Source organism: Patiria miniata, unplaced genomic scaffold (assembly GCF_015706575.1).
Source record: "Patiria miniata isolate m_02_andy unplaced genomic scaffold, ASM1570657v1 HiC_scaffold_9, whole genome shotgun sequence".
Classification (NCBI taxonomy): Eukaryota; Metazoa; Echinodermata; class Asteroidea; order Valvatida; family Asterinidae; genus Patiria; species Patiria miniata.
The window spans coordinates 12,694,612-12,715,896 of record NW_024037076.1 but is presented as its reverse complement, the minus strand read 5'-3'; the positions used below and the strand labels follow the sequence as shown (position 1 = coordinate 12,715,896).

The window sequence follows — 21,285 nt, the reverse complement described above, 5'->3', positions numbered from 1 at the left end:
CCGGGGCTGAGTATTTGGCGCGCAGCTTTTCATCGGCCGTGGAACATTCTCCCACCTGGTTCTCAAGAACTCTTGAGCGGGTTCCCTAGCATGGAGGGTTTTTTTTTCTTGTTTTTTTTTTTTAAGCGTTGGGTTCGGCGACGGGAGCTGACCGATGGGGTTTAGCGTGCATGTTGTGATGGTTAGGACCGGCGCGGAGTGGCAGTGGAAGTGTCATCACTTGGGAGATTGTTGATGGAATCAAGGATTGGATGAGGCAGATGCCATCATCCGATAGTGTCTCCTCGGACGTCCCCCGTGGCGCCACGCCAATACTTTGGGGGTACTGTTCATCAGGTTGCCTGGTGGTTTTGCTGGTCCAACGCTGGGGGTCCTTATAGACCCATTGACAGGCCTAGGGTGCACCCAGATGACCGTTTAATATGTAAAACGAAAACCGTTGGAGAAAATCCTGACAACTTTGAAAACTCTTCACTTCAGTGTTTTGCTAACGTAAAGTACTGCTATACCTTCTGTCTGAATTTAGATTGACTTTGGCTGTTCAGTATTCAACTATTAAGAGCTCATCTATCACTCTGTTGAGGATGATCGCTTAACGTTCAATAAAATATTGTCGCTGAACCGTGGTTACTTTGATTTGTCAAGATCAAAGAGTCAGACAAGATTAAGTGGAGTCTCGGCAAACTATCTCATCTATGTAAGAACTGTTGGATTTCAACTTGAATAACTTTATGTTGCATCTGTCTTATATTAAATTGAGATAGTAAGAGGTACCTAAAATGTCCGTATTCAAAAAATAGATTACAATTCTTTCATTCTATTCAGCTAATTTGCTGAAACCTCAACAAGTGCAGTATTTGCAAGCGTGACAAAAAAAAAAAACAGTCAGAGTCGCTGAGCCACAAAAAAAGATGGATATGAACGGCTGCCGGGTCATTTTCACCCAGTTGTCAGCTAGAGTGAAATGACACTGATGAAGCTGGTCGCCACACCGGTCCAATCAACCAAGCCCCACTCCGTGTCACCTCTGGTATGACTCCCTCATCCGTATTGCAACACTATTATTAGTCGGTACCCCGCGACCCCGCCATCATTCGTAGACACAGTGCTATAGACACCATGTGTAGTGCCTCGTATATACCCGAGTTCTGGTTGGGAACTTACACGATATCCAGCCATACATTAAAAAAAAATCTAAGAGGAGTTTCCTTGTCTCGCTGTGCAATCAATCTCCACACAGCTTCCAACCGCTCGGGCCCATTCATCTTTATTTGATCCCTGACACTTTACCTGTCAAATCCAATGAGCGAAAAAGTCCACCCCCAATCTGTCTTTCCCTGCTGATCTCTGTTTACCAGCAGCCATGCACATAAGCATGGGATGTTACACCACGGCTGACATCTTTGCTATGCAAGATGACTGAACGCCGGCCATTGGATTTTGCCTTACATTTTTTCTTTTACCCCGAGCTCGCCTTCGACATTTCTGTGTCTGTTTGTTTGTTTGTTTTTAAATCACGTTATTGGATTGAAATGTTTTGAATGTTGGTGGTACGCCTTGCGTACTTGACATTTATTAAGAGGATATAGCTGTCTATACAGCTGTCAGCTATAAAATCAAGTAGTCTAGTGATAAACAACTCGGCTTTTTTAGCCAGCTTACTGAATGCCGTTTAAACCTTTACACCTTGTGATGTTTTAAACCTTACAATGATTAGCATGCCGTTTTTATATTATAAGCCATTTCTTTAAAAGTATAGTTGACCATGAGAAATGTGTACCAGAAATTTCAAGCAGAAAATCATCAGCACACAAATTAAATTGTTGAAAAAAATTGTAGCTTTTGGCTTCATGGCACTATATCCAATGCCAATTTGAAATCTGTTTGGGTTTTTTTTTTCTCAGAAGTAGTCCAGTTGGTGTATTCCATTCTTTGGGAATACATAATTGAATACATTTTTTTAAGTGAAGGACTACTTAAAAAAATTCACAAGTTTTTTCTAATACATATGTACAACCAAGTGCTCTGTCCACTTCAACAATAGTAGCCCAGTGCATGTATCACTGTAGTTCACTTCCATATCCAGAAAAGGGTGGGAGGCAACTTGACCTCCTGGTGATATTCGGTCATTTCTTTGTAGGAAATGATAGTACCAGCGCCTCCTTGACCAGTACCAGCAGTACTGCCTCCCCCTCCCTAAGCTATGTGTATCCAATTCACATCACAGTGGTAATTAAGCTGTGTTGGGGATCCAATTTCATCTCATATTCCCAGCAATATGGCGAAAGAATCACACTGCAACTTATTAATTGCCAAAAATCTCCACTGATTAACCCTGAATCTGGGAACGACAATACCAGCAGAAATATTGCTCAACCCTGGCCCCCCAACAAAACATCCAGGGAGTTTACTGTCAACAAGGTCAATTGCTGGCTTAATTGTGTAATAACTGCACACACTTGCTGCTGTCAGAATCACTAAGGCCAGGACATTGGACTGACTTGTGAAAGCCGCCAAAACAATTGTTGTCACCTGAAGGGTCCTCTGTTGTGATATTTTATGTCTTGTTACTTTGTACTGGATGTGGAAAGGGTGCAATGATGTCAGTGTGCATTCTGGAGGGAGCATGTCAAAAGTTGGGCTGGGAACTTGGATACTGGTCAACTTATTGAAAGTGAGGGGGCGAGCACGTTGGGCTTAAAAAATCAGACCGTCTGGTCTGGCTTTCTTGGGAGGGAACCTCTGTCTGTCAGAAAGGAATACGGCTTAGAAGATTGCTCGGCGCATTATTTAGGTTATTGGAGTGATTTAGTTTCCTCATGAAATGTAATAAAATGAATTTCGCTCATTGTGGTACCATAACTGCTGAGAGATCATTATGCAAACATGTTTTTCTTTAGAGCAATAGGTTATTTAGTTTGGAAAGTTGTTGCTTCAGCATGACTTTTAAGAGAAAATTGACACCACGAAATTTAAAAAGTGATTAACAGTATGCATGTTCGTGTGAAATTACCCACCCATTAATTCATCTTGTAAACTGCATCTCACTCTGTAACCATTTCAAACGAATTCTTGATTAAGAAAATCCTGTTCGATCTTTGTAGGTTTGAAAATGATTTTCACGGCTTTTCCCCACATTTAATATAAGCTTCACTGAGTAGGGTTCGTGGATTTTTCTTGTGTTTTGAAATCGTTCATAAAATAATTGTCTAAGAATTTCAAACAGACTCTTTTCTTTTGCCAAAACAATTACACACAAACCAATCCTTTTTATCTTTCCCTTACAAACAGCCTTTTCAGTCCAGTTAACTTATCTCTAGTTTTAAATCCAGTGCTGGATCTCCCACTCATTTGACCGTCGATGGTTTGAAAAAGCAAAAAAATAGTTAGTGGCCTGACGTTTCAACCCTAGCAGAGTCTTTCTCGAAGGCTGAAAAAGGGAACAAAAACAGGGGTAGATCCAGCTTTGGTTGGGGGGGGGGGAGTTAGCTGTCAAGGGAGGAAGGGGGTAGACCCCTAACACCCCTCTCCTCCGCCACTAAAAGTTTTAGTGGCGGAGGAGAGGGGTGTTAGGGGTCTAAAACAGGAATACACATTTATCGGGGCAGATACTCGCCTCGACTCTGGCCAGAGCTTGATCTGTTGTCAGCCCAAGCTGGCTATGAGGGGGAGACAGTTAGGCTGGCAGCATTGACAGCTATGGGATTGGCCCCTCACTGACAAGACCTGACCCACAAGTCCATGATGACTCCTACATTGTACAAGGAGGTGTAGCCTTTCTGCCTGAGTGACAACAAGTAAATTCCACGTCTCTCAGAAGGATAGACAGTTCCAAAATACTTACCAATATCTTTGTTCTAAGGCTTTCTAATTGCTTCAAATCTTAATTTTTTTTTCTCATTTTGAGGGGGGTATATAATGTAGTATTTTGTTAACTTTGCATAATTAAACCATTAGCACCTATGCTACGTTGTATTTATTTATTGAAAAATCCACAGAATTATGTAGTGCTTTAGGGCCATAAAGGGCCATTGATTTTATTTTTTGGATTTTCGAAAGAGCACATGGTGTTTCACTTGTACACTACCATGTTATGTTTGACTGCAAAGATACTCTACATAATGTTCAACCTATATTGCCAGACATAGTGCAAAGTCTGCCTGGAAATTATGCACATGGTACCTCGTAAATTTGACGGAAAGAATGTTGCTCGTGATGCCACTTTTTCATGATATATTATCTCAGTGAACGTCAGTCATAATCGCAGAAATGTTTAAAAGACATGAATCTGGGACTGAGAAACCTTTTCCAATTTTGTTAAAAAATACTTTGAAAATGCACTCGACTCTCCATAGACTTTGCACACAACCAAAGAAGTGGCATCTGGATATGACACTCTTTAACATTTGACTGTCTGACAAAATATGGAGGGAATTCTGAGTGTAAAATGATAACTTGCTGTTTCAGCCAAATTTTACAGTGTAAACAATGCACTTTTAGAGCTGACATTTCAGGAACATGTTGCAACAGACTAATCTAGCCATGTGAGTTTTCGGTCACCCACAAATTGTACGTGTTGAAATGTAGATTGAGATTTCTTGGCTGGATTAGCTGGTGAAATTCCACTGTGTGTCATGTTTCCTGCCCCAACTTGGCCCAAGTCTGTTGTACAGCGACACAAAATAATCCAGCTGTTGTTAAACACATGGGCCATGGTTTGCACTGCATGAACAGTAGTTACTAACTCCTACTGTGCTTTGTAGAGAGTTTTCTCTGAAATGGCTGCGTGTACAGAGCAGATGAAACCGCTCAAAGTTTTGACAGGGTCAGGAGGTCAACACTAGGGCCATTGCTCAAAGTCAATGGCCCCAAGACAGCAGCGCTGGGCCTCCAATATACTGACTCTGACTTGTGCATTGTCCAAGTATGGATCGCTGGAGGTGACCCCGGCTCAGGTCATGAGCTCAACTTTTAAAGGGACAATGTATAAAGTTGGTGTTAGATTGTTTGTGAACATGTACTTGGATTAATGCATGGATTTTGTCGACTGTGGGAGATTTATAGATCATGTGTCCAGGCCTTTGATGTCCTACCAAAGGGCTACCAACAGGCAACCGAGGGAAACCCAAACATTCATTTAAACATCTTTTACATGTTATTTTACCCAAATAAAACAGTTTATGTCCCTACTTTTTACACCGATCCCATTTCAATGAGAGGTACTCCCACAGCGCACGGCAGAAGAGAACAGTTTGCAGAAAGTTGGCGTCACATGACCACAACATCCAATTTGTAAACAAATGTAACATGGTCTATATCATAGGAAGTCAACAGTAGCTTCAGTGCTTATTAGACCGTATCCACCATTACAAAACACAACATTTGTTGGTACCATTTCTACCACTAGTTGAATGGATGCAAATTCTCTGCATGATTTCATTCCTGGAAAAGCAAAGCCCAGCTGCCTCCCCTCCCCCCCCCCCCCCCTCCAAATAAAACAATCTGGTTTTAAGGCTCATCGGTTTCCATAACACACCCAGCCTGACCTTAAAAACTGCTTGGAACCAGTACCGGATTAACAAAAACAGTGGCCATGCCTTGTGGTGTTTTTTGGGGGACAACTTAAACTTTTTAACTTTAGAGATTTACATGTTAAGACCACAAATAATTTGAATTCTTTTGGTTGACCATTATCAGATCAGAATCTTGTTCACTTTTACAGTATGATTTCTTTCAACAGCAAAAGGATGTATTAAGTTTTGAAGCGTGTTCCTAGGGACCATAAAGCAGATTAAATTTAGACTGATTTTGGACATTTGTAACACATTGTGAGACAATGTTATACATGTGTCACACACAAGACACATTGAATCAGAGGACAGATAATATTTTAAGAGCATGTCCTGATTTTTGGCGGAAAAACAGGCTTGATATTTTTTTTGTATTTTATCGCTGCACCGTACACTATCAGGAAAATTGAGAGTGATTAAATAAAGAAACCCTATTAAGTATTATCTGCTGAAAATGTTTGTTCATTGTTGATAAGGCACATGTTGAATTCATTAGTCCTATGTTGTTGAGTTGTATTTGAAAATGAAAAACTTGGTTGAATAGCTTGTATGCTCATGTTTCAGTGTCACTAGAGGGCAGCATATGTACTCAATAGTTGACCCGGAAATAGACGAACCACTTATTGGTTTTGGGGACAATTAACTATTGTTAGGAAAACATTTTAAAAACAAGATATGCTGGCATTTAACATTTCTGGGGGAAAAATGGGTTGTAAAACATTTAGTGAGTCGGTTTGTCTACATGTTTGAAAATAAGTCAAGCTTTTCATTACATGCACTTTTCACCTTGCATGCACCCAATTTTTTTTAATGCTTTGGGCACTGTGTGTTTCTGACTTGTAAATTTTCCTTATGATGGCAAAGTGTGTTCATAAGTCTGTCGTCATGTACACATTATATTTTCAAGTAAGATGTGATTTTCTCGTTCCATCCTTGGAGCCGCATTATAGAACTGCGCACATGCCTACAAATAGCCAGTCACGCACCAGAAACGCACACGCGCTGCACTTCTTGTAGCCAAGTACCACAACCACACACATATTACATGTTTGATACATTCCACAAATATAGACATATTTGGATTTCATTTTCTGCTGCAAACATGGGCGAAACCCGACACTGTGCAAATGAGAGGATTGCTGAATATACAGATTGTGTTTGCCTCCTTCTGCCAATGTCTACAGCGTGTGTGTTTTCCCCTACTCTTAGATCTGTTTGCCCATGGTCTACGATCTTCCTTGTGCGTCTATTTGAGGGAGGGATAAAAATCACTGATTTCTTTTTTTTATCGTTGGAAAATCTGAAGCTGTTGCCTTGATTAAATCATGGATAAATTGCATAGCTTTGGCTAGACTTAAATCGCTTCATTCCTTCGAGCAAGTTCGGCGAGGACAATTACTCAACTAGTGGATTATTCGTGAGGCAACTTGCGCTTGTGCACTAATAGCAATGTGCGAACACACTAAACTTGTTGGTCCTGGCTCCCTGCTGCACTTTATGATGCGCACGGCTATTGGTAACCAGTGACACAGCTGTGCCCGGCTTTGGTTCCAAATAGTCGACCAGAGTAGTCCGACCATCCTTCATTCGAGTGAAGTTAGTCAAACTATGGTTAACTATAGTTTCACTCAAACTTGCTCTGTGAGCATCCTACTCTGGGGAACTCTTAATATGGGTTCATGTTCCACTTAAAGAGCATTAAATCCTGTCATATGATACAAACAACTGGAGTAAATCCATTTGGTTTGTACATAAAAGGCTTTTCAATGATTCTTACGCCAGATATGAGGCAGAAACTGAAGACAAAGCCATGTTTTTGTTGTTTTATAACCAAACTTTGATCAAACCTTGATACATTGATTCTAATTGACTGGGATTTGTTCTGTTTTCTCATCTTTCTACAGTTTTAAGTATTCGAGGGGCACAAGAAGAGGAACCACCAGATCCCCAACTGATGCGACTAGACAACATGCTTATAGCGGAGGGTGTAGCCGGGCCAGAGAAGGGCGGTGGCTCCGCGGCGGCCGCAGCAGCTGCAGCAGCTTCGGGTGGCGGGCCGGGCCAACCAGACAACGCCATCGAGCACTCAGACTACCGGGCCAAGCTGGCGCAAATCAGACAGATCTACCACACCGAGCTTGAGAAATATGAGCAGGTGATTGAAGAGAAACGTTGTTCAACCAGAGATGAGATTCTTAATTAGTTCTTCCCTGCTGGCTTGTAATCAGTTATTAATTTCTCTCAAACGTGGGAGTATGCACGCCTTCCCAACGTAAAAGCAGAATATTAGGATTTGTCGCACAGATTTATTGAAAGTGCATGCAGATATTGAGAAAAAAAAACCTGACATTTGGAAACAGATATTTACATTTTCAGCAAATCTAACATTTTAGAATATGTTGAAGACACTTCAATTACCAGTGAATATCACAACGATTATAGTAATTACCGAAAATGATACCTTAGTTTACAAAAAGTTGTCCATGACCCCATTGGTAAATTGTTGACATCATAACTGTACTGACAGTAACATGGGAAACAAGCATTCAAACTTCTAAGTAAATGACCGAGTGTCAGCGAAAAAACCATGTATCTTCTCCACATCATAGTTCCTTCTGTTCTTTGCCCTTTCCTCCAGCAGGCCTGTAACGAGTTCACCACACACGTCATGAACCTCCTGCGAGAGCAGAGTAGGACGAGACCCATCGCGCCCAAGGAGATCGAGCGAATGGTCAACATCATCCACAGAAAGTTCAACGCCATCCAGGTCCAGCTGAAGCAGAGCACGTGCGAGGCGGTCATGATACTCCGGTCCAGGTTTCTGGACGCAAGGTGCGTTGAACACCAAATTTTGATGTGCAATTCTGGCCAATTGGGTTTTTTTTGGGGGGGGGGATCTTTGTTGTTGGGGGGGGGGAGGGGCCATTTTGAATTTCAATAGCCATTTTGAATTTGAAGGGAGGAGTATGACCTCATCAGATGCTAGTGGCACTCTTTTTCCTTTTTTTTTCTTTTCGTTCGTTTATTAATATTGCATAAATCTGGGGAGGAAAAGGGTATGAGTTATCTAAAAATTTATTTCAAAATGGTCACCTTCACCCCTCTAGTTTTATTTATTTATTTTAAAAATTGTCTTTTTGGGGGGGGGGCTGTAGTCCCCTTCACCCCCTGCATCTGTTGTTGGAAAAAGTGGACGTTTTCCGTCTTCAACAACAGAAGATGCAGTTAACTCTATTAGAGCAGGAGAAATAATGTACATGTAGTCAGCATGCAGACGTCTCCAGACATCAATGGAATGTGAACGCGGTGGCCGCATCGGCAGTTATGCCTCAGTGGAGCCGACTGCGTTCACCGCGCACACGACTGTGGTCAACACGTTCTGCATGTATTTCAATGACAATGGGGCTGTTTGTTAGTCAGTTGCATAAAAAATATTGCATTGATATGTTAAGTAGGCAGAAGCTAGAGCTCGATATTGGGCTCGTAACTAAGGTTTGGAAAAACCGTGATCATTGCGGTCAAAACGCGGTTACACCTTTTCGCAAAGGCGCCTAAAATAAGGCCATGATCAGAACAGACAGAAAGTTACAACACATTGGAAATAACCCCGGGTAGTGAAAACATGCGAAACAATATTTTTGATTTCTTCTTTTTTGGGGGCTATTTTGCAGGAGGAAAAGGAGAAATTTCAGCAAGCAAGCGACAGAGATCTTAAACGAATATTTCTACTCCCATTTGAGCAACCCATACCCCAGTGAAGAAGCGAAAGAGGAGTTGGCACGGAAGTGTGCGATAACGGTGGCACAGGTGAGAAAGGGGCATATTCATTTCTACTACATTACACTATAATGGGTTCCATGCGTGAACAAGAGAGGGCGCTGTTTGACCGCTTTAGAATGTGCACAAAGACATAGTGTCTTCACGTGAGCATCAGGCATCATCAGCAATGTGTTAAATGTCTCTCCCACTCTCCTCAAACTTACCCTTTCTTGGCGTTGAGGGGGTACTTTTGCACAGAGCCCATACATGCAATTTCAGGCTTTGCATGGTTTAGAGTCTATTTTGGGAGAGGTTTGCATATACACCATATGAAGTTACTATCTCTGGAAGAGATTTTGTTATGAGAATAACCCAAAAACTATTACCTTGGTCTTAACACATTGTTTCTGTCGCTATGCTCTGACTGCCATCAGCAGAAATACATAATACACTTTCATACTTTCCAAAATCTTGGTGTTGGACATAGGTCAAATCCATTCACACTAAGCAAGAATCCAAAACAGCTTCTACATGGGTCCAATGCTTTACATGGGAAAGTTAAGGTCTGGTCCAGACCAGGGTTGAGATGAATGTATCTATCCATGTAGAAAATCCAAGGTCTATGGCTTAACCATGGTCAAACTTGGGTAAGTGTGAATGTATGCCTTGTCATCACTGTTCAATCGGAGCTGGTTCTGCTCACAGTTTATTTCAACATGGGTAGACAAGACGTTAATGTGAAAATGGCTATAGACTCTAAAGTGTGTATGATTTGTATGTTTTTCTCTCTGCGTAGGTTTCAAATTGGTTCGGCAACAAGAGAATTCGCTACAAGAAGAACATCGGCAAGGCACAGGAAGAGGCCAATCTCTATGCAGCCAAGAACGCCGCGGCCGCGGTCTCGGTGGCGACGTCACAGCACGACGGCAACCAGAGCCAACCGCCCTCGGCGCCCAGCACGCCCACGGGCAATGGTAGCAATCCCGGTAAGGATGAGGGGGCTTTATGGGTTTAGGGGGTTGCATGGATTTGGGGGTAGTAATCCTGGTAAGGATAGAGGCCATGGGGGTCTCTGGGTTTAGGGTGCCAGTATGGGATGAAGGAAGCATTTGTATGGATTGAGGGTGGGTCTAGGGTGATGCATGGGCAATGAGGGGGGCAGTGATGGCAACCCTGGCAAGGATGTTGGGTGTTCTGATGAGATAAGGGTGTTGGGATAAGATTGGGAAATGAGGCAATGGTAGGAACTCTGGTATGAGATGATGTGGCATTTGAAAGGACTAGGTTGATGAGCCTGGATGAGTAAGAATGGAGGGTGTTCCTTGATCTAGGATGATCTAGGATCATACTCTATTGGGGTTGGGGCCACTTTAGTGGTACAGGGTGCACAAGTAGGGAGTCCCTGTGTGTAGGCTGCTGTGTTAGGACTGGGAGGCAGTGGTCATCCCAGACAGGATTGAGGGATATTCCCTGGTTTCATGTTATGTTCTGTACCATGAATTAGTATTTGTCTAGGTCACTGGCAAGAGAGGCTAAAAAGACCATAATTCTATTATTAAAGGTAGAGTAGATCATTTGCAGCTATCCAAAAAGTAACTGACGATATTGTTGTTGAAAACCTTACTTGGCTCGAAGATAGTAATGGCACTGAACTCCCTGTGAAATTATTCCTTCTGGTATACTGTGATTTTAAAGAAAGCAATCAAAGAAGGCAATTTCCAAAGATGCGTTGTGACGCTTTTGGGGAAGTTTCCGTTAGTAGTTGGTTTGTAATTTGCCAAATCCGTGAACGGGTGCACGCAAGCGTTGACACGACCCACATGTGCACGCGGGTTGCTATTATTCGTCAGTTCAGTGCGTGACATCACTTGGCTGCAAACAGCTGAATGAGAATGTGTCCTGGATGCTGATTTCAGGCACAATTCAAAACATGACTCTGCAACTTTTGAACTGAAATCGAGTTGCTAGAATATTGTGTTCTTGACCTAAAACTTCATCATGTTAGTCACCCGTCTTTTTCGAGCACTTTTGTTGCTTCAAAGGAACAAAAATGCACAGAGGACAAATGATCTACCCTTCCTTCAAACAAATTGTGTGAGGGCAATGCCAATGCTCAGATAAGTTGGATTTAGGTGAGGTTTTTAAAGACACAAGGTAGGTTTGAAGCAACTTTAAATCTGACTTACTTTGTGATTGTATTTCCTTTCCTCCAACCCCACAAACTTTCAGGTTCAGGAGGGTACATGTCATCCCAGAGCCAAATGGTCAGTCAGGAAGGCTCGTTCATGAACCTCCAGAACGGAGACAGCTACAACATGGCCAACCAGGTCGGCGCCAACGTCCAGTCACAGGTACACTACTGACACACACTCGTACGCTGTAAGCTCCTTCAGGGGTCATTTTCTTTCTCTGTCAGTTTTTTTTTTCCGATCTTCATCAGAGTGGTCATTGCCATTTGGTTTTTTTTTTCATCGTCATTTTTCATTGAGATTTGTGTGTGTATGTGTGTGATATAGAGCTATAGTTTCTATGCATGATCCTCACATCTTCAATGTAACGCATTTCTTACTGTTGTCATGCATGCCAACTTAACCAGTTTGCGCCGGGATTATTTTGACATTGACCGAACCCAGGCACAGGATTGTTTTCACAAACCTCGATACCACATGGGTTCAGGCCGTCATCTGCGGATAGCACACCCGGATATTTCCAGTCTCGCTCGCTGTGAGCGGGTTGCAGACAGATATTTCCAGCCTCGCTCGTTGCGTGTTTGTCCGTCATTTGTTTTGAAACCGCAAAACCTTTGCATGTATACACGTCATATGACGTGAACTGGTTCCCACAGTCATGGAAAAAATCCTGGAAAATCCTGGAAGTTTGTTATTTTACGAGGAGTCCTGAAAAGTTGATATTCTAAGAAAAGAAAGTCATGGGAAAAGTCATGAAATCCTGCACAACCCATTATGTGATGATGCATAATATTTGTCTGTGGCAGTCTTCCAGTTTGCAATTACTTTCTCTTTTGCTCTATACTTTCTAATGCTTTTGAGGTGCTCAGTGGTCTTGTGTCAAACTGGAAGGCTAAAAAGGGAGCGACGTCCTTTGCCTCCAGAGCAACAGGCTCCTAAGACGACAAAACAGCGTAGGAATTAGTCATGGAAAGCCCTTATTTTGTCCTGGAACGTCTGTCATGGAATTTCATATTAAAATTCCTGACTTTTGGCTTTCCAAATCTGTCCAGAATTTTCAGACACTATTTGTCTCTCTTCAAAGGTTCTTGATATTATGTTTTGTGTTTTGCAACCTGTGCTGGTTTTCTTAAATGTCTTGAAAAATTGTCGTCAGCTCTTCTTTGTCACGCTGCTCACTTTTATTTTCCTCATTCCTTGACCCTTTCTAATTTGCAAAAAAAATCCTTATCACTCACATTGATACTGATATTTTTAATCTTTATCTTGGAATTTTCATCTTTATTCTAGACCTAGACATTTGTGAAAACTTTTCCAAATCTGAATACTTTTTTATTTTAAATTCCACAAGTTTCATCCTAATATCACCTGCCAACTAACATTTATTTTTGCTCTAATCAGCAACATTAATTTCAGTTCATTTTGTCCTGTTATACATTGTCTTAATATTTATTATAATTGTTTGACAAGTTAACTTGAAAAGTACATGAGTGATTTGAATGATTCTTATACTAAAAGATAGCTTATGAATTGGGCTTTCATATCCTAGATTTTGAAAGTGCTACATGCAGAATTTCACTAAAACAAAAGTCCCAACATTTGGGCTTCGCTTTTTTTTTACTCGCCCTGTACTATAGAGAGAGCACATGGTTCCTAACAATTGATAAAATCCTCATTTTGGAAATCAAAAAAGTTGCACCCCCCCAAAAAAAATAAATAATCATAATCTGTATTCACCTACATTTGTTGTTTTACTTCAACATTTGTCGTTACTTGTTCTTAGCCCCCAAATATGAGAAAAATGAATAATAGATTTGTTTTCCTCTCCGTTTTTGTTTGTTCTCACCCAGGTAGCTAGCCTGAGGCAGGTCATATCTCAGACAGGGGGCTACGGTGGGGACTCCCTACCCCCGCACACCCAGCCCCACTCCATGTATGACCCCAGCATGACCCAGTATGCCAGCCAGCACGTGTCAGGCCGCGCCAGCGGGGGTGAGGTGGTGGGCGCGTCGTGACGGTCGCCAGGCGAGACATGGCCATGAGTCTTTAGGGGATTGATTATAACAAAAAAAAATGTGCCACCGATTATTTCCTCGCATTGAACTGTTGCAAAAATTGGTTTTGAATCACTTCACCAAAAAAAGAGAGACCGAATGGAGTTTGAATTCGCTACCACAGCATTTTCTGAATTGCCAAATGATGTATACAGCTATGCTTCATGCAACCAGCTTTTTTCGAATCAGCATTAATGTCTCGTCCGATCACCGAACCCTGCTGGGCATTTGGAACTCCTGCATTTGTGTTAACTTCGACATGATTTTTTTTTATGCCATCTGCTTGAGACTTTTTCTTGGAAAGGGGTTTGAATCAAGAACTGAAATCAAGAATTGTGGTGCCAGATACAATTGCTTTCGTCTGTGGAAACGGGATTGAACGCACCTCAGATAATGAGTAGATCGCTGAGTGCTCAGCTGGAGAAAGTTGGAGCCCTTCTCTCTTCTCGTCAAGGGGGTACCGCCCAGTTTTCTTAAAAAATTATGGGACAAAGGAGGGAGAAACACCATTTTTTCTGTGTTTGTAGTCCTCACACGTGTTAATCTTGTCAGCAGAGGAAAGTCCAATAACACTGTATGCTGCCCTCTATTGCTGTCATGTAGTCAGCCCACGTGTACGTATGGTATTGTATGTTTCCAAGGCTAAAATCTGAGAGACAAAAAACATGGCTACTTTTTTTCATAAACTGCATTTCTGGACATGTTTAAACCTGAATAAAGGTACCCATGTTGGTGTGATGGTGATTTGTGAACGAAGCATGAAATAATGTACAGTTTCAGCGAAAAAAATCCCCCAAAACGAAAACACAATTTGAGGACTTTCATGAAAGACAAACAAGCTTGTCACAAGTTGTCTGCAACATTTTTTTGCCAAAATTCTCAAATTTTTTTTACAATGTCAAATTTATCAAATGAATAGTTGGTACCAAGTTGTATTGGTATTTGCAGAGTTTGTGCTCTTACGAACACAAGCTTTAGTACACTATCACTGCTTTCAGTAATAGTCAAGTGTTTATTGCTTTGCTAAGAATGTAAATGGCAGACAAGTTTTAGTCTTAAAAAACAAGTTGTCGTTTTCAGAGGTTCATTTGACAAAAACAGAGAAGCAAGAAAACCGAACTTGACTGGTTACTTTCAAGTATGTGAAGTCCAGCATCAAATGCCATATTCAACTGTAGAACATTGTCACCCATCTTAGAATCTAGCGTGCATATATGTGTGTTTGAAATATACTTCACAGTCATAACATGGTTGTCATTTTTTTTTCAGGTTTTTTGGTGAAGTGATGTATTCAGTATCAATAATCAAAATCTTATCAACACTTTGTGTATTCCACCTTGTTTATTTTTCAGCTTAATTCTTATTTTTTAATTAAAAATGTGCCATTACTTTTTAATTTAACTGTTCATAATACTCCTGTTAATATTGAAGTATGGAAAAGTGTGAAAACTATGCGTGCATGTTAAAAAGATGTAGGCATTTTTAAAGTTGAACTTTTCGGAAACTTTCAATTTTTCATCATTTTTTTTTTTTTGGTGATGTTGTTTTCGTTTGTCATATTTAATACCCTTAGTTCACAATCTGTAGGTGATTTTTTTTAAAGTAATATTCTCTCCCACCCTTGGGATAAGCTGTTAAGTTCTTAATCTATTAACGAGATTAATGTGTCTGTAAATATAAACACTTTTTAACAAAAGAAAGGAAAAAGCATTTCTTAAATTGCCTTCCAAATGTGGATTTTATTTAGGATGTTAGAGGGTAACTCTGAAAAGGGGAGGAGTTTCGTTCACAATGAAGGAGGGGTTGAGTTAACATTTTTTTATCTTGGCTTGCTTTTTACAGTAATGATATTATTGATTTATTGAGCACAGGATTGGCAGTGTTTTATTAAGGCTTGTTTTAACTTTATCAAAGATAAAATATTGAAAGACCAGCATTTTTCATAAAATTCAATTTTTTTTAATTAAAAACTTCTGAGATCACAGATGAAAATAACGCTGATATTTCACCCCATAGAGAAGTTCATCTTTTTTTGCCAATCATGTACTCAACTACCGATTCAATCAAATATTTTTGAGGTGTTTCTCCAACTATTTAAAAGTAAAAAAAAATGTCAAGACTAAATGAAATATAGCAACCGTTGTAAGACACTACGCAACTTGCTGGCTATTTATTGTCACTAAATGTTGAATATGTTTTTATTTAACATAATTGTGGTTAAATATTTTTGGCAAAATTGAGCTTTTTAGAGTGCTGTACATTGGGATCTTTCTTTCTTTTTTATTTTTCAATTCACAACTTGAAATGGATCTTTGTTGTTTGTAGTGCATGCAGGCATGCTGTGTCAGATCTCATAAGGCCAGGGTCAGTAGGAGTAGAACTTTTAAAAATCATGTTTTCGCAAGATTTTATTGCCAAAATTGTTTGTTTTTTAATGCTCTGCGCTCTTGACCTTGTTTTCCCTTTGCTGAACATTTCAATAATTAAAAAGTAGGGCCTACTGCAATGATATGAAAGATTGTTGGTCTTTTCTCAAACCTCAACTTTGGGTGAGGCTTATCATCCGAATCCGAGGTTTCAGCAATGGCCATATTACAGTGGATCAAAGTTCCTTCTAAATCTTCGTAATTCTTATTTGTAATGTCTCCCAAACAACAAAAGTGAATACTTGCAAATGAAAAGGTACAAATTTTGAATGCCCTTTGGTGTAGAACGTTCTCCTTACCTGGAAAGGCACAAAGTAAAGTTAAACCAAATCACAGCGTTACGACTAAATTATTGAGCACAATTCTAGCATTTTGTGTTTGCACATTGTGCGCATTGTGGATCATGCGTTATGCAAGCATGTAAAGCCACTTCCTATTGGTTGAACCACTGAAATACTTTTTTTATACTAAAGTAGGAATGCTCTGATTGGACAAGAGGTCACAGACTCACTCTCCTAACACCCACGGAGGTTCATTTTAGTTGATGCCTGAATCCAAAATCATTGTACATAAGGGAAAACATAAATATGTGAGAAGGGAAACGTATGTTAATCATGTGTGGTTGTTATGCCCTAATTGTTAGTTGAGAATTAATCAAACATGAAATTGACTGAAGAGATTCTAACTTATTTCGCATTCATACCCAATTCAAAATGACTATATTTTTAAGTGCATTTCGTGTTTCTCCTGTACATTACCGTTGGTGTGTCTGAGTCCTCTGTAGCGTTGGTAACTTGACTTCAGAGAGCAAGTTCCAAGCTCAAAAGATCGCATTTGGAAAAATCATTCAAGAAATCCAAGCGTTTTAGGAATATTTGTTTTTGCTGCTTCACTTGTCATGAATCAAATGCTGTGTTGACCAATCTGTTAGGCTCTGTCCACTGTGCACGTGGGAAAGAACAGATGTTAGTCTCCCTTGCAGCACTTTTATGTTCCAGCTGCACGCGTCATGTCCATGTGCACGCGCATGTTGGACTTTTGTGCGTGCATGTTGCACATTAATCACAGCTGTGATTGGTCAATACAAGATGGGGCAGAGCTAACGCTGGGCGAGTAACACGATTACTCGAGTACTCACGAGTAGTTTATGCTACTCGTTGTTCTACTTGCGAGTAGCAATTGAAGGTTTAGGTTTCACAGGTTAATACGTCCCCAGCAAACTGGGAATCACTTCCTCCACCTCTCTCTCCGTAGGATTCCATTCGTCCCAAAAAAAAAAAAAAAGTATTTACTTCCCGTCATACTAACGTATATGTAATTTTTCTGCTTTTATGGGCATTTGGTCAACTACTCGCGAGTACACAACTACTCACGAGTAATTTTTTGCGAGTACTCGAGTAGAAAAATTCACTACTCGCCCAGGCCTAGGCGGAGCTTAATTGAACGATCTTTTAGTCTGTGAATCCGATTTCGCCTGTATGTTTAACAATACTTGGCAAAGCTAAATCCGCAAATTTATATACAGATTGTCGTATTATTTACGATCTCTAAAGACTCCACGAAACTCCAGACAATAAAAATAATAACTTATTGGTTGCTGAGGTGATTCTACGAACACAGAGGAATGAATCAATTCAAGCTTTGGATTATCGAGGGACTATCTTGTCCGTGCGTTGATTATCGTAATTGTTGTGATGTGGTCTGAGATATCCAAAGTTAAGTTATGTTTTTCAACTGTACAAAAAAAAACGTTGCCATAGCTATGAAATAGACACTGTAGATTTAACTGTCTTGCGATTTGTGTGTTCTACTGGTTTGTTTTCTTATTTTTTAACTGTAGAAGTTTTTTGAGTTGTACCCCGTGTTACGTAAACAATTCTTTTTGTGTGAGAATTTGCTACGTTATTCATTTTCAAGGGTTTGCCACGATCGAGGACGCTATTCATAGGCACCTAAAAGTGCCGAGTAACTTTTGTTCTTACAGTTATTATGTATGCTGTTTTATTTATTTAATTTTGGCTTATGTTTGATTTGGCTTTTTTAAATCTTGTTTCTTGATTGATTTTTACCTCTGTCCTTTGATGCAAGTTACATTTATACCGATGAGTCACCTTGGTGTGGACTTCGTACCACTAACTAAAATGGATGAAAAGCAACGCAAACAAAAACCAAATGGCTTTTAAAACTACTGTGCTTTTCAAATCAAGGAAAAAAGTATGTAAATTTGAACCATGGGCTACTCGGATATTTTTGACTTGTGCTTGTTTCTTGCCCTCTTAAATTTTTTTGTTTCATATTTCTGTAATCAAACTTTGGGCATTCACAAGGAAAAAAACACACAGAGAATGGTAGTGTGAATTTTGTGACATATACACAGCATTTTAGAAACATTTTAATGAGCTTCGCTGAAGGGGGATGTGTTATATTGCTATTTTGATCTCTGTCCAAAGTAGGGATGGACAAAGAAGGTTAATGCGAACTTCCTTTTCACTACATTATCACTTGTGAAGAAAACTAAACTGAATTGGAATCGGCCTTTAGCCAGAAACTGAAAATAGTTTCTGCCAACGAAAAATTGAGTTTGCATCTACCCCAGGCACAACAGCTTTTCTAAAAGCCTGTTGAAATTTTGGGTTTCTTGTGTTAATAAATTAATTACGTCAAAACATCTAAAAGTATTCCAGGCTACATGTGTTCATTAATTGAAGAAAAAAAGATTTCGCTTTTTCTTGACCATGTATAAAAGTTTTTTTTTTTTAATTGATGGGTGCTATGCACGTGTAATTAACCAGAGTGTATGTAGAAATTTAAAGGTCATAAATTCAGTTTAAAGAAAAAAAAATTTACAAAAAAAAAAAGAAACCTCACTCTTAACATGTGAACACTTTTTTGTACATTGTACAGTCATTGTAGAGCAGTCCGTGTGGAGATACAAAGGGTTCAGAGTGCAAGGGTTAAAGGTGAAGTGTAGGTCATAGGTCATCTAAATTTAATAAAAATCACTGTGTAAATAGTAAAAAAAATAAATGATAATCATCGAAAGTTCCTTTAACCCTTGCACTCTTTTTATGTAGTTTTTGTAGATTTAAGAAAATGTTGCTTGTATGGTTGAGCCTATTGCCAGTGTGACAATTTTCTGCTGTCACTGTGGCAGCCATTTTGGTTGCTATGCACATGGGAAATGTTTTTTTGGTGTGGCTCCAAAATAGTCAGGTGCCTGTACTGAAAAATGCACAGAAATTGAAGTCTCTATTGAAGCCTACTGTGGCAGCCATCTTGGTTGCTATGCACATGGGAAATTTTTGTGAGGCTCCAAAATAGTCGGGTGCCTGTGATGATGACTGAAAGTATCCATTGAGGCCTCTGGAGAGTAGACAAAATGGCTGCTGTTTTCACCGTACAAGCAACACTTCCTTGCAATTATTTAGTTGAACTGTGCATTCACGTGTACCAGTTTTCTCAGTCTCATAGCCTAGCGATATTGAGCTGCGTAGAAAACAAAAAAACGCAGACTTTTAACTGTAGAGCAGCACCCGTGTTGGTGTTGAGAATACTTTAAAAAGTGTTAACCGATTCTTGAAGGCTGCTTTTGACAGCCAATGACTGCTGTAAATCACTGTAATTATTACCATTGTCTTTGAGGAGACCACCGTACCTACCCTACAACAAAAGAAAGAAAAAAAAAGATGGTTTGTAATAATAAACACATTGGTGGAAAATGAGATCTGGCTTTTCTTGAGTGGTTCTGTTACAGTTGTTCACTTGTCTGTCGAACTGTTGACTGTCTGTTGTTTTGATGGTTGACCTAGTTGTTAGGTTCTTTCCTTAAGACTATGTCTTTTTGATTTCTCAACAGGAAATTTCATCAATTGCATTGGTAAGCGTGTTCTGCACGGACACATACTTGAGAACGTACCCAAGTTGACTGCCACAATACAAACATTCAAATGTACAGACTCATTTGCAAGACTCCAATGAAGCACGCTGTCGGTATTTATTTGTTTTATGCACTGGCCATATTTTAATCGGAGCACATCATCGCTTGACATCATATCATTGGCAACTAAGATAATATGAAAAAGTGATGATTTCTGCACTAAATGCTTAGGGAAGCTTTCATACCAGGGCACAGATTTCTGATGAGACTGGTCAACATCTGACACTAGGTGGCGCTGTTCTTTGGGGAGGGTATAAATATTATTGGGCTGGGGTGGGTTGGTAATTGCAAAATGATCATAATACACTTAATGAAAGGTACAGTGGATCTCTTACAACACATCCTGCTTTAGCAATTCCAACTCCAAATCTTAATACTCAACGAAAGTTTCTAAAGTCATCAACGTTTCTGTGACTATTCAGTTACATGTGAACATAAAAATAACTTGGTATTCCTATCAGTGACTCAATAAAGATGAGAATCTTAATTTTGGTTAGGCATACATTTGACAGCGTTCCCACCGAACTTGCAAGTTTAGTGTATCATATACCGGCAAAGGCAGTAAAATCTACACATATTTTTAAGCATACGGAGCTCAGTGAATTAAACGTAGAGTAGACCATTTGCAGCTATCCAAAAAGTAGCCGGCCAAATTACTGTGAAAAAAAAAGCTTACTAGTACTAGTTTTAAAGATAGTAATGGCACTAAACCCCCTGTGCAAAATTTTACTCCTTCTGGCGTGTTGTCATTTTGAAGAAAACAACAAAAGAAGGTAATTTCCAAAGATGTGTCCAGTGACACATTTTAGGAATTACCGTGAATCCACACCCATGCGTTGTAATGTGTAGTTGGTTGGCGGTTGGGAAACTCTGTGAAAGTGAACTTTGGCTCGAGATGCCAAAGGGCCTCGACTTGATTGATTGACTGATTGATTGTGAATGGGTGACAACCAGCTTAATGAGAATCATGTCCCAAATGCTGATTTTGGGATTGTGTCACATGAGGGCGCAATTCAAAACATGACTCGCCAACTCTGGAATTGAAATCGAGATCTAGAATGCTGTATTTATGTTTGGCCTGTTTTCTTGAATTATACAGAGCTGAGATTTTGAGCACTTTTACTGGTTCAAACCACAAAAAATGCACAAATTACAAATGGTCCATCAATGTTAGGTTTTGCCCTTTACCGACGTATAAACACTGTATCAGTGTGTTAACTCCCGAGTGAAAGTTGGAACAAATCACTCGGGTGAGACTTGAACCCACGACCTCCTGCTTTCTAGTGCAGACGTCTTACCACTCGACCACCAAGCTTGCGGGATCCGTTGGCTGGTTCGTATCTGATGTAC

The 21,285-nt window shown here is 40.0% G+C and overlaps 1 protein-coding gene across 1 annotated transcript; it reads left to right on the top strand.

Annotated features, from left to right (window-relative positions):
* Positions 1–7,456: 7,456 nt before the first annotated feature.
* Positions 7,457–19,720, top strand: LOC119720117 (pre-B-cell leukemia transcription factor 3-like). The gene is made up of 6 exons (XM_038189667.1): positions 7,457–7,725; positions 8,209–8,402; positions 9,242–9,377; positions 10,126–10,315; positions 11,559–11,680; positions 13,369–19,720. The coding sequence occupies exons 1-6, from the start codon at positions 7,525–7,527 to the stop codon at positions 13,531–13,533; spliced, it is 1,008 nt and encodes a 335-aa protein (XP_038045595.1). The 5' UTR covers positions 7,457–7,524; the 3' UTR covers positions 13,534–19,720.
* Positions 19,721–21,285: the final 1,565 nt, after the last annotated feature.

What these genes read in the sequence shown, in the direction of transcription:
- LOC119720117 (XM_038189667.1), top strand. Translation starts at nt 7,525, where the DNA reads ATGCGACTAGACAACATGCTTATAGCGGAGGGTGTAGCCGGGCCAGAG. An exon ending in GTGCGATAACGGTGGCACAG is followed by an intron (nt 9,378 to 10,125) that starts GTGAGAAAGGGG and finishes CTCTCTGCGTAG; the next exon opens with GTTTCAAATTGGTTCGGCAA. An exon ending in GGGCAATGGTAGCAATCCCG is followed by an intron (nt 10,316 to 11,558) that starts GTAAGGATGAGG and finishes ACAAACTTTCAG; the next exon opens with GTTCAGGAGGGTACATGTCA.